This window comes from Pteropus alecto, unplaced genomic scaffold, assembly GCF_000325575.1.
Source record: "Pteropus alecto unplaced genomic scaffold, ASM32557v1 scaffold13, whole genome shotgun sequence".
Lineage (NCBI taxonomy): Eukaryota > Metazoa > Chordata > Mammalia > Chiroptera > Pteropodidae > Pteropus > Pteropus alecto.
Window position 1 is genome coordinate 10,197,410 of NW_006434373.1, and position 14,539 is coordinate 10,211,948.

Sequence of the window (14,539 nt, forward strand, 5' to 3'; positions counted from 1 at the left end):
GTGACATCAAAAGATAAAGCATAGTTTCATTCTCTTAAAAAAGTCACATTATTATTATTCTCTGTAAGATTTTAGAAGATAACATTATAACCCAGAGTACATTTATTTCTGTATTTGCAAACGCAAACAAAAATATAGTTAGTTGTGTCTGCATTCATATTCATATAAACAAAAATCTTAATTTTAAATGAAAGCCATTTGGCACACTTAAAAAATATAGTTGGCTTTCTATTTTCTGAAGACATCAGTACATAAACTGAAGTTCTACAACATTCACAGTGCTAATAAAAACTAGAAAAGAATTAATGAGGCAACTGTGGAAGCAAAAATAATCTCTCTTCTCCCCATATTTAAATAGCCCCAAAATGGCAATTGGCAATCAAGTTACAAAACAGAAAAGACATCTCTGAACTTTCATTTTCTTAATTTTAGTGGCAAAAAAGTTAATGAGCTAATTTTACCACCATATATTATTTAAAACCATAGCATGCTTGCTATAGCAGTGTTTAAAAAAGAGATTGGTACAAATTCTAAAATTTTTGACTTTAAACATATCCTACTATTCACTACCTAAACTGTTACAAAGCTAATGTGGAACTTTGATGTTTAAACCACTGGCAAAATAACAGACAATAAAGAATATTTATTACTTACTCCTATAGTTCATACCTTAAAATTTTAATTACCTTGAATAAAACCATCCTAAGAGTTGTTATGTAGGGCTCTTAGATATAACTGTGTCTTTATTATTTATTAAAATTATGATCACAGAGGATATATCATTTCAATTAAAAAATATGTAGAATAAAATCAAGACATAATCAACACATATCTTTATATAAGCAAATTAACATTTCTGATTTAAAAGTGTAACGAAGTATGAAAACTCCCACTTACAATTTACTGTTTATGCATCTTTTGCCAAATAATCAGCTTTTTAAAATTTCTAGCAATGAATTAAAAATTAAGTCAAGTCTCCATTCCTTCATGTGAAACAAAGGCTATACAAAAAGACATGTTTAGCTTTTTACACTAAAAGCCTTAAGAATAAAGTCAAGTGGAATTGAGAAGAATAAAATTGTGGTCTGAAAATAACAAATTTACAAATATGGTGAACAAAGATAAAAAGAAAACCTTTATCTTTGCCATATAAATTTTAGGCTTAAACAAGAACATGAAAAGTACAGTTTAACTCTGAAGTGTGACCAACATGGATAGAGCCGTAAAGGGTTTCCTGAATTAAAACTGATCTAGTTTAAGAAGGCAACAAGAAAAAAGCACCACCACCACCAGCACCGGCACCTGTGTATGAGAGTCTCAAACCACTGCTTGAAACCTCTGGCATAATTTAAATGTCTTTTTTTCTGTACCAACAGTGGACCCTGTGACACTATCAGTCGTCTCCCCCCTTCATTCTCCATTCACCTCTCTTCCCTCACCACAACTCCCAGCCCGCCATGTCTACCTGACAAGTGACAGCCCAATCTGATTAAATGCTTCCAAGGGAGGGGACTCGTGGGCCTCCATGACAGGCCAAAAGTGATCACCATGGAGATACATAATTACAGCTGTCAACGCATCTACTGTCCTGCTGACATCAATTTGATTGCTCCCAGCAATAATGATAGACAAAGCTTAGTGTGCACTCTCCCGCACCCAATCACTTTATCTATTCCTTGGTCCATTTAGCTGACATGCAACATTCACACAAGCAAATAACAGCAGTAAGCAGAACATTTAAGGCATTTTAATTGTTTTTTCTTTCTATGGATGGCTCACAACTGCAAATGTTATTACATAAAACTCCTGCTGCAGCATTAATTGAAGAAAGATTTGGAGGGACAAAGACTGTAGGGGGTATAGTTTGTCCATTATCACTTGTACTTTCAACAGGTCTCACATTTGAAAATTGCAAATTGCAAAAACTTGCGAGGGCAAAATGTTTGACATCCTGTTAGCTATTACAACATGGTGAAAACTTCTAACAACTAGAGTAATCATTATGAATTCTTATTTAATACTTTTTTGTTTGATTAAAAAAATGTTTAGATGTGTCCCTATGATACTTGTTTTCTCATCTGCTATTTAACGTCACATAATGCCTGTTAAATCTTTACAATTTTTTTCCTGCCTTCAGGCTTTGAACACAGCATGGAGTCTCCTAGCCTAGAAAGGGTCAAGTCCCTTTAGAAAGCACATGGGCAAAAACAATTTAAAAAGTGAAATAAATCATATATCCAATAACATCTTCAAATTTAGAATTCTTCCTGTAATCTTTCACCATCTTCATGCCGGTAATCAAACTGAATAATCATATTCACAGATGGTACAGCCTTGTCATCCACCGCTAACATCATGTCATATATATATGCACTTATTACCTTGATTAAAAGAAAGGGTATGTCCTTGTTCTTTTTATGCAACAAAAACTATCTACAGAACAACTATTAAATATAGAAGAACTATGGAATAGACAGTGATCACTCTAACTGGTATAAATAATATGTACTTCTTAAAGTCTGTGACACTTAACAGAATGAGGTAGTTTGTTTTCCTTAATCCATTTCAATTAACAAGCTAATTTTGTGCTTGAATTTCTTGACATCTGACTATATTGGGAAGCTGGATTAGATTTATTGAAAAGGATAAATTATAACAGAAAAGTCATTTCCCATTTTCCATGCTCTTTTTATTTACAATTTTTCCAAAGAATTAGGAACATTGTAAACTATCATTTATTTAGAAGTTGAATGTCCCCGACTTCCCCTGTCAAGTGAATTCTGATTTTCCTGCACATCATAAAGTACAAAGTGTTAAAAAAAAACAAAAAAAAAACAAAAAAAAAAAACCTGAGATTTCCCATGAATTTCACTTGTCCTTCAATTTACACCATTTGGTGTTGACATACTTTAACATACAAGTATAACGTAAATCAAGATTTTTAACATTTACTTGATATTATAGCTTAATGACTTACACCAGGTAGATGTACTGGTTCTTGGTACTGAGACAATCTCCCAGTAGATGGCAAACCAAAAGACTTGTAGGGGTCCTGAAAGTTCAAAGGAGAGGAAACAGTCTTTGAAATATAAATCAGCACAAGTAAGGTTAAATATTTATACAATAAAGAAGCATTTTCAGGCCTATTTTCAATACACTGTATTTACCAAGTCACAGATTTCAGAATATCATTGTCTTATACTCACTCTAGATAACTTAGAAGTGTATTTAAAAATCAAACTGAAGTGTAAGCAGAATTTAGTCTGACATTCATCATATTTTATTGAAACTGGTAAAATTCCAACTTCTTATAAATCTTAGAATGCCTTGGGCAAAAATAAAATAACCTAGACACTATATCAAAACATAGTCAAGTTCAGAACAACAAATGTAGTACACTAAAGATATGTGTTTTTCTTACTCTCAAAACAGCTCACATATGGTAAAATTTGAGAATTTTGTTCTTCAAATAAAGACCTGAAAAGAAACTTTGCACATGCTGCTAAATATGTGCTCTAATTGTAAAAATCTTAGATCATCAGAATAAATAGTACATAAGTTCAGTGTCATAACAATAAGGAAGAAAAGAATACCACTTAAAAGATAATAAAAAGAACAATAACAAAGCCAAAACATTTCCCAAGATCCTTAAAAAAAATACTTCAAAACGACTTCTGATATTCTTAAACACAGATACTGCTAATTTATTTTTTATTTCAACAAACAGGCTTCGATATCTGAAAGTAAAAGATAGGATAAATATTTTCTTGTATTCTAGTTTTAATCATTTCAAAAAAGCATTTTCAGAGTTGACAGTTCTATCATCTGATTTATATAGTTATAAAATAATGTAAAAGTATTGAACTGAGAATTTATGAGTAAAATTCATAATTAAAATTATGAATGAAAAGTTTTATCAAAAGCTTTGCAATTTAAATTTCAGTTGTTACTTTTATGTAATCATAAGGGGCAAACTTTTAGAAAAAAAGTTTTTGGAAAAAATTTAAGTAAATATTGAATTAAAACTAGCATGTAACAAGAGTAGGCTCTTAAAAAAAATACATACAGAAATAAATGTTTATTTCAAATGTGGTTTGAAACAAGCAAACAAAAGGCAAACAAAATAAAAACCATGTCCCACTGACGCACAAGAATATTTAATGTTTTCTTATCCCTTAAACTGACGGGTAGCTATTTCTCCAGGAAAGACACGTGAAAATTAATTAAACTCAATCCTTTACAACTATTTTGGACTATGTCAAAATTATCTAACCTTTTTATCTGGTTCAGTTCTGGATTACATAATCAAATACTTGACACAGGTTAAAAACCCTAACTTCGCCTTTTTGTTTAGCTATACTTAGGGTCCTATGACTTGAGATACAACCACTATCCTTCCTCCCAACATCACTCATTTTACCTCAGCATAAACCCGACATTCAACTGCCCAGCCGTTGATGGGAATATCAGCTTGTTTGTGCCTGAGAGGGTAACCCTTGGCAACACAGATCATTTCTTGGACTAAGTCCAGGCCAGTAATGCATTCTGTGACAGGATGCTCAACCTGCAAGGCCAAGATGTGCCAGTCAATGGGTAGAGGAAAAAGTAAATAAACAGAAATAAGCAAGAATAATTTCGACAATTTCTGGGTAAAATAAGGTTAATTACATTTAACATTTAATCATACTTGACTAAAAAACTAAGAATACAATTAAAGAACAAACACAATATAGCACAAAGTGTAAGAAAAACTAAAACCTAAAAAGTATTTGCAAATCATCTGTATTACTTTTATCAGTTTTTAATTAGATATGGTCTGGCAATGTTTAACACTTCAAATTTTGAAACTAATTTGTAACCCAAAATTACATATTTAACTGCAGTCCTCAACATGGCTGATAATCAACCTATTCTGCTACACTTAGCATGGCATCTATGGAGGCAGCTCATGATTTTCCAAAACACTAGGCTAGCCTAAGTCTCACTCGCTTGCATGCTTTCACTAACCTGTCCTGACAAGCAACCAGATTAGCGTACTCTTACATCAATGCAGTGTAGCAGAAAGGAGCAGATGGATCCTGCAGGTTGTTTTCCCTCCAGACTTACGTGGGGAGTGCTTAGCATGCACAATAGCAAAACTGAGCCAGTGAAATCACTCTGCTCTCTCAGCAAATTGCTGATAACTACTTTGGATGATGCTGTCATGGGGATCCCTGGCCTTCCATACTAACACATGGGATATACATGTACAAAAACATGCACTGACATATAGGGATACTAACAAGAATATACATCATTGTAAATTTGATCAACGGCTCACAAGTTCCTAACCTTAAGTGAGCTAAAATAAAGCCACTTACGGGTAAAGAGCAGATAATCTTTCACCTAAAGACTTGAATAAGTTTGAAAATTTGAAATAAAACTTTGGCCACATCCACTGCTTCGATACCAATTTCTTTTCTCATAAAAATTAAGCATGTTCTACATGCACTTTACAATAGTTTATCATGACATGTCATATTTCATACACTCTGACGCAAGAAAAGGTCAGTGAACAAACGAATTGTCTTCCTATCTTCAACTACACTAATTGAAGGACAGGACTTAGTCATTATAATAATCTTGAAGCTTATCATAAGCAGACAATGCCTGGGTCTTTAAAAAAAGCTTTGTAAAAATAAACAGATGGCATCCATAATTAGCTCTGTGTGTGTTATGAGTTTGTTTACAGTTTCAACAACATTTTAAGACATTTTGACATAATTTTAATGACAAATCATCACTAAAATAAGCATCAACCCTTTGTAAAATAAATGTGACACTAAATAACGATCTTATTAGTTTAAAATATATATTTTTGAAAGCAAATTGTGGTTTTGTGAGAAACAAGATTCTATGTGATAAATATAAGAAAGGAATGATTGTAAAGCCCTCTATTATTGCTAGAAACAAATTTCATGTGAGAAAGCATCTTAACACTCTATTCAAGAGATGAACCTACTAGGTGCCAAGGGCTTTGTATTAATACTATTCACACATCTCTGTTAGGTGAGAAAACAATTTTAAAAGCTAAGTGAATTATTTCATTTCATCTTTATATGTCTAGCACCCAGAAAAGTACATAATACATCCTAGGCAAATAAATATATATATTGAATGAATGAATAAGCAGCAAATCCAGAGTCACACCTATAAGTAAGTGGTAGAGGTAGCGTTGGAATTTAAGTCACCCCTAAGATGATTTGACTTTCCTGTTCTTCTTCATGGAAAAATGCATATGAAAGCATATGTTAAATTTAATCAGCTATATAATTATGTGCTGTTGTCTTTTATAAAACATTATGGAAGTTTAAAGAACCAAATTCATTATAAGGCTCTGTGCTACCTTAGAAGACCACTCTATAACTATATAAAACAAAAAGTACATTAGACCCATGAATGGAATCTAAAATGAACCCACTTTAACCCAACATAGAGTTATGTAACAGAAACATAACATTTTACAATCTAAATTAGTGAGCTCCAAGTATTTCAAAATAAAGTAATTTTAAGCAGATAATTAAAAGAACTGACTGCTCAAGACAAAATCATTACTTACAGATTTTTTTCCCAATATATACTTAGGCTCAAGTATTGCTAAAATCTACAAAACAGTCTAACGCACCTGAATTTCTCCTGGTAAGAGAAACATCTTTTTAAAAGTAAAACTTATAGTTTTAAACAGTTTTGAAAGAAATCTTTCTAAATACACTTTAATAGAATTCCAAAGTTATTCAACAGGATATGTGAAATAACTCCTTTAGATCCTGTATTATTATTATCAGGAATCTTGTAAGTGTAACATTGTTTAAATCAACAATGTATATCCCCCATCCCTGAACTTAGAAATGGTCTCCCTCTGCAAGTTAAACTCAATACTTTAAGACATCAGAACAGAGATATTCAAAGAGACAAAATGGCTCCCAGACCAAAATATAATTCAACACAAGTTTTAAAATGGGGATGAATATAGCGATGTTCTAGTATATAAATCTTGTGATTTAGTCAGCAAAAGTAAGGCCTAGCAGAAAGACGGGAGGGAGGTTGGGAGGGAGGAGAAGAAAAGACTGGAAGTGAGGGGAGGGGAGAGAAGAGAAGAAATAAGAAAGGACAGGACGGGACGGGACGGGACAGGATGGGACCAGGGACAGGACCAGACAGAATGGGACGGGACAAGACGGGACAGGACGGGACAGGACAGGACAGGATGGGACAGGACAAGAAAAAAAGAAAAGGAGGCAGGTTAAAAGAGAGTAAGCCTTACCAAGTTAGAATTTCTGAATCTTCAAATTACTGATTGGGATATATTCATCAAGGTAATGACACTCTGTAGGGTCTGTTGATATCTGATAAATCAATTTATACAGGCAATTTCCCTACCTCACCATGAATCTTTTGTTCAAAATGGTACAAACACCTATAATCATCAAATGCCATATTATGAGACATAATCACACACAAAGACTAGAATGAGTATGTATAGTTCTATATGCCTATGTTGGATGGTCACAATCAGCTAGCTTTTTATAGTTCTCTTTGCTATATTAATTTAGTTTTATTTTTTGATTACCATCGAGTTGTCACTATTATCATTGTTTTTGTCCGCATTTCTGCCACTCCCTCTTACTAATATGTTGCTTCAAATATATTTTCCAAAAAATAAATGAGATTATCAAATTCACTGGTGAGGTAAATTAGGTTTTACTTCACCTCTGAGTTCTTAATGTATCAAATTTCAAAAGTAATGAACAATCTTTCTGGCACTGTGTTGTCATTTACCTTCATAATTCTAAAAATTATAATCATAAATTCTTAGCCTATTCCTCATCAAATACCAACTAGGAAGTTTCCTCATCAAATACAAACTAGGAAGTATCTAAAACTAGTGAGTAAAAGTTTAATGAGATATTTCCAGAGTCTCAATGTATCTCCCTATAAGATACTTATTAATGACAATGGGAAAAATAGTAACTTTATGGTGGAGAAATGTGAGACACCACCTTAACCAAGCCAACATCACCAGTAACAGGATATAAACAGGCATCATGTGCCTCCTATGCAATGCTCACAGAAGGACAATATCATTTCTGCAGTATTCCTGCCAAAAATGTCAAACCTGAATATAATCGTAAGAAAACAGATAAATGCAAAAGAGGGGCATTCTTTAAATTAAATGGCCTGTATTTGCAACAACATGGATGGACGTTGAGATAATCATGCTAAGCGAAATAAACCAGACAGAAAAAGTTGAAAATCACATGATATCACTTATATGTGGGATGTAAACCTAAAAGCAACAAATGAGCAGGACAAACAGAGTCTCATGGACATGGACTACAGGCTAGTGGTTATCAGAGGACTATAGACTAGTAGTTACTCGTGGGTTGGGGAAGGAGGTAGGAGGTAAACGGGGTAAAGAGGGTCAAATATAGGGTATAGGGGGAGGGTGAAGTGGGTAAAGGGAATCAAACATATGGTAGCTGAAGGAAACTGGACTTTGGGTGGTAAACACACAATAGAATTTACAGATGTCAAATGATAATGGACACCTGAAAATTATATAATTTTATTAACCAATGTTATCCCCAATAAACAATTTTGATATCCTAATTTTAATAATGGTACTGTGGTAATGCAAAAGAAATTTTGCATTTTAGGATTTATATATCCTTCCTAATTTCTTGATTTTAGAAAATACAGACATATTTAGAGAAAAGGGGCACCAATTGTTTAAAATGCTTCAGGTAAAAAAGACAGATGTAAATGTATAGATACAGATATAAATAAAAGGGCAAAACAAATGTAAAAGTTAGTAAAGCATATTTAAAAAGTATTGGTAATATTTTACAATTTAGCAATTTTTCTCAGATGTACAATCCTATACATTAGAAATAATTTCAAAATAAGTTAATAAAATTAAAGCAATGTCATTAGTTTGTTTTCATAACATTAAAATAAACATAACTGACTTAATCGACATTATTTTCTCTTCGAGCAGAATCTTCCCAATGTTAAATAAAAATAATCAACAGCAGATGATTTGTTCAATATATTTTCTTTGACTTAAATTTTTAAATATTTTATTGTGTTATTTACCTAATAATTTCTAAAACTTTAAGTATAGGTAACTGAGGCAAGTATTCCTCAAAGGAAGATTCAGACAAATTTTAATTACACACTTCAAATGAAAAAGAAACTTTGAGTAAAGTTTAAGAGGAAAAAGTCACAAAAAGTATGAAGTCATATCGATGAAATATGTATTAAGTTGGCTATTATAGAGAAGAAGGGTAATGAAAAGTATTCAAAGTTCTTTGAACGGAGGATATTTGGTTGTAATTGTTTGTCAGCTGGTGAGTGGTGGCTCAATTGCTTATTCAAAGCAGAAACTGTCCCCAAAAGTGGGAGACACAATGTATACACCGTAACTAACATCTGTGTGGCACTGAAATTCTGAAGTTCTAATATTTAAATAATGTTATTTGCAGTTAATGTAATTTTAAAATAACATCTTTATTAAATACATCAACTCTAAACTGACAGATATTACAAAGACCTGGTTTGTAAAAGCTATCTTTTATAAAGCAGAACGTAATTCAACTTAGCAAAGCAGTATAGATGTGATTGCCTGTTGAAATATGAGGAAACTGTCCTGTTATATAAAATTGGGTTTCATATGATATTTGGCATAATAAGTTTCCATCTTTTTAGTTTGTTGTTATTTCCACCTAAAAGGATAACTGATGCTTTTATTTTTGGTTCTGCTCTTTTGCTTCAGAGAGATTCTTTGTCCAGAACAGAATCTAACATATACCTATTAAAATTCTGAAGCTTTACCTCCTGAGAATACAGGATTTCAAAATAAAGATCTAAAGTTATTAGATTTTGATCCAGAGAACTCAAAGATAAAAAGCAGGTTGGGAAATAGGCCTCAAAACACCACTCCTATAAACTCACCTTGAAAATAATGGCTATATTCAAAAGTGGCAGTGAAAACTGAACCAGTCTATTATAGAGTTTCCCTGTTGACCCCCAAACAAATAATCGGATGAAGAAAGGATAAGGGAACTATTATGGGCTGAATTGTGTCCTCCCCATCCTCCAAATTCATATGTTGAAGTTCTAACACTTACTATCTCAGAATATGACTTAGAGACTTTAAAGAGACAATTAAATGAAAATGAGATCATTAGGATAGGCCCTGATCCAACATGACTGATGTCCTTAGAAGATATCAAGACACAGACAACAACACAGAAGACCATGTGAAAACAGAGGAAGACATTCATCTACAAAGACAGAGGCCTCCAGTAGAAACCAACCCAGATAATACCTTAATTTTAGACTTCTAGCCTCCAGAACTGAGAGAAAATAGACATCTGTTGTGTAATTCACCCAGTCTGTGACACACTGTTACGGCAGCCCTAGGAAACTATTACAAGAACAAATTTGATAAAGTAAAAATAAGGTAACAGTTCAGAACTCAAACACACCAAAATAGTTCACAAAATGCTTTAATATAGAAACCTAACTGAAAGTGACTAACAAGTTTATCTAATCATATTGTATCATAATTTCTTTCCTTCAACTTTCGAATAAAACTCAATAAATATTAAGGTAAAGTACAACATCCCCTACTGTAGTCTCAGTTTCCTAGGAAAATGACATCAAATACTCCAGAACACCCCAATTCTGGCTTACTCTGGCTTACTCTAGCCAGTCTGAGAACTGGCCTCTAAAACTTTAAATATAATCAAAAGGTCACCTGCCCTGATATAAAGCGTCCCTTCTGTCAAGAATGGAATTTTACAAATTAGTTATATACCCATTTCTCTATAATTTCTCCTACTTCCACCAACTATGCTCTCAATCAGACACTCCAACTCTACAAGAGATCAAACTCTTTTAGTGTGGAAAGTCTCGAATATTTTTTTAAATCTAAAAATGCTCTGAAATTAGAATATACTTGTTTAGTTATATGAGTTGCAATAATTCTTAATTTTTAAGTAAATAGTAAAGGGCTTACCTAACGTTTAGCAATCAAGTTGCTAAAAACGAGTTTCTAAAATCCTTCTAAAATATAAAGGTCCTATATTATGCAGAATTATCACTAATGGGATGTCAGAATATCTAGCCTCCAAAGAATCTCAACAATTCTATTGCACTTTTTCTTCCAGGGAAAAAGTAGATTCCTCCTTCATTGTAGCAATGAATATAAGCTACTGACTAAGGTCTCACAAAAGTAGGATGATTTAGCTTTCTGTTCTCATAGATATGGAATTGCTACATGACCATGTTTGGGCAATTAAGATCATATTCCATTCTATTTGGGAGTTTTCTAACTCATAAACTTTGTAGACTATATAAAGGCTGCACTTCCAAAAAAAACTAAAATCTAAAAATAACCTAGATTTGGAAATTACAACTTACACACACACACACACACACACACACACACACACACACACGAAACAGTTCCACACCATCCCTATACACTCATCTTCAAAATAATGGCTATATTCAAAGGTACCAGTGAAAACTGACCAGTTATTAATTTATGGCTCAGCTTATCATCTGGAAAAAAAATAATAATAACTGGGCTACACTCAGATGAAGAAGGAGTGAAAATTGGTGGAAGAAATATCAATAACAAGATGTGCAGATGACACCATCTTACTGACAGAAAGGAGCAATGATCTGAAATGATTTTTGATGAAAAGAAGAAAATGCTAAAGCAGAACTGCATTTGAATATCAAGAAAACAGAAATCATGACTACAGAGGAAATACACAACTTTAAATGAAGACATTGAAATCATTAAAGATTTTGCTTTCCTTGGTTCAGTCATCAATTCAAATGGAGACTGCAACCAAGAAATCAAAAGAAGGCTAGGATTCAGTAGAGCTGTAATGGAAGAATTAGGAAGGATCACCAAGAGCAAAGATGTGTCATTAGAAACCAAGGCTAAGATCATCCACATCCTCGTATTCCTAATTACTATGTGTGGATCTGAAAGTTGGACAGTAAAGAAGGCTGATAGGAAAAAATTGATTCATCTGAAATACGGTATTGGAGGAGAGTTCTACAGATACCCTGAAATGCCAAAAAGATGAACAAGTAGGTCCAACAGTAAATTAAACTTGAAACATCGCTGGAGGCAAAAATGACAGATCCAAAGTCGCCCTACCTTGGGCACATCATGAGAAGGTAGAGTTCTCTGGAAAAGACAATAATGCTGGGCAAACAGAGGGCAGCAGGAAAAAAGGAAGGCCAAATACGAAGTGGATTCGAGAGTAGCAACACAAGCACACACACTGATATACAACTAGACTTCCTAGGATAAAAATAACATGATTTCTCAATTATGTAATTCAGTCAAGTACTTAAAGGAAAAGATGATCACTGGGATCAAATTAATTGAAATTCAGATTAGTAGCCTGGAAGAGAAACATAAAGCAATAATATCAAGAAACAGAATACAAATACAAAGTGAGAGTAATCATGAGAGAAAAGATATAAACCTTAGAGGGTGTACCAAACCTGCAAAAAACAGTTCCAGAAGAAGAAAACTAACAGGTAGGGAGGGAGGAGAAACAGTTAACAAAAGAAGCTTTCTCTGAAATGAAGAAACACATAAATCTGTACACTGAAAGAAGAATGGAGTAAAAGGCAAAGTTGATGGATATAAACACACATATCGTGATTGAGAAAAAAAATTCCCAAATTCCAGAGATTAAGAGAAAATTGGGCCACCTTTCAGACAGCAAAAATAAATTACCTACAATAGAAATCAGAATACATCAGACATAACAGAAGCTAGAACACTGCAGAATGCATAAACCATTGAAATACAAGAACAGAAACCTAAAAATCCTTTACTCTGTCAAAGTATCATCCTCCTTTCAAGACTAAAGAAATATATTTGAGGATATGACATTTCAGAATACATCATCCATACACTGCAACTGAAGAAATTCCATGTAAATTTTCTTCTAAACAAATGAACTAGGGCAGAAATCTCAAAAAAGGGGAAAGAAAGAGAAGCTATAGTAAATTAGAGGTATGTCTAGGAGAGTGTATATAGAAGCTAAAAAAGGACTTTGCAGAGAGAAAAACTACAAGAGAAAGTCAAAAATAGCCTAGAAATATGAATTTATCTGAGGATTTTTAGTGTCAGAAAGTTAGAGGAACCCGTTCGTTACATCATCTATCCAAATAATGGAGATAATGCCTATCTGAACAGGAGGATAAACATAAATACAATTTTAAAAGACCAGAGAATTTCCAATCTATCAATGGGAAACAAGAAGAATAATTAGTAATTTAATTCAAGCATCAAATAGAAAAAGGGGGAAACAAATAGAATATTAGTTATAAAACATAAGACAAATTAAATAAAATCGAGTATTTAAAATTAGAAGGACTAAATTTTCATACTAAAACAGGTCAGATTGGAGTTTTTTTATTTAAAGTTAAAAGATAATTATGAGTGACAAAGAGGGCTTTAAAATAAAAGCAGCAAATAAAAACGAAAAGCAGGAAATGTAATAGAATATGAGTCAAGGTAGAATTTAAGATTAAAAACTTTAAACAAGATAAAGATATATGTAATGATAAAGGGCAAACAATTCATGTAAAATAGTCATAAACCTATATATATCAAATTATTGTAAATATGTAAACATTAGAAAGGCGATGAAAGCTTAGAGATGTATACTGAAGAAGTAATCAATGAAATTACATAACGTCTGAGATTTTTTGTTAAAATACTCAAGCTAAAGGAGCAAAACAAGGAAAAGAAGGCAAACATGAAACAATGCTTGGAAAGTAAACATGAAGCTAGGTGACAGACAGATTCTTGAGACTTTACTCTTGTTATTCTTAAGTACTTTCATGAAAATATTTGAAAATTATGAGGAAAAAAAGAGAAACACAAGGAGAGAATAAGGAAAAGAAGAAAGAAAAAGGAAAGGAAAGAAAGTTGCAAGAGTGAAAGAGCCAAAGAAAGAAATGCAAGCTATCTTGGATGCAAGAATTTTTAGGGTAGTGAAACTATTCTGCATGATACTGCAATAGTGAATACGTGTCATAGAATGTACAATACAAAGAGTGAACCCTAATGTAAATTATAGACTTTAGTTAATAACAATGTATCAATATTGGTTCATCAATTGTAACAAATATACCATACTAATATAACATGTTAATAATAGGGGAACCTGGGGAGAGGTTATAAAGGGGTATATGGGAACGCTTTGTACCTACCATTCATTTTTCTGCTCTAAAAAAATATCTATTTTTTAATTATGATGATTGCTCTAAAAAATATATCTATTTTTTAATTATGATGAAGAACTTCATATATCTCTTTCTAAATCAAATAGATCCAACAAATAAAGAAAAAAATATAGAGGGACTGAACAAATCCATAACCTTAAATAACTGAATTTTTAAAAGATGATATTACCTCATACAACACTAAAGATCTACCTTGGAAGGGACC

The 14,539-nt window shown here is 32.6% G+C and overlaps 1 protein-coding gene across 2 annotated transcripts in view; it reads right to left on the reverse strand.

Annotated features, from left to right (window-relative positions):
• Positions 1–14,539, reverse strand: part of PCCA (propionyl-CoA carboxylase subunit alpha) — a 337,827-nt gene that overhangs the window by 167,194 nt on the left and 156,094 nt on the right. For both annotated transcript variants that reach the window (XM_015587373.2, XM_015587371.2), the window contains exons 13-14: positions 4,421–4,564; positions 2,978–3,052 (exon numbers count right to left, since the gene is read on the reverse strand). In XM_015587373.2, the coding sequence (XP_015442859.1) occupies positions 2,978–3,052; positions 4,421–4,564 (219 nt within the window). The remainder of the gene's footprint in view (positions 1–2,977; positions 3,053–4,420; positions 4,565–14,539) is intronic.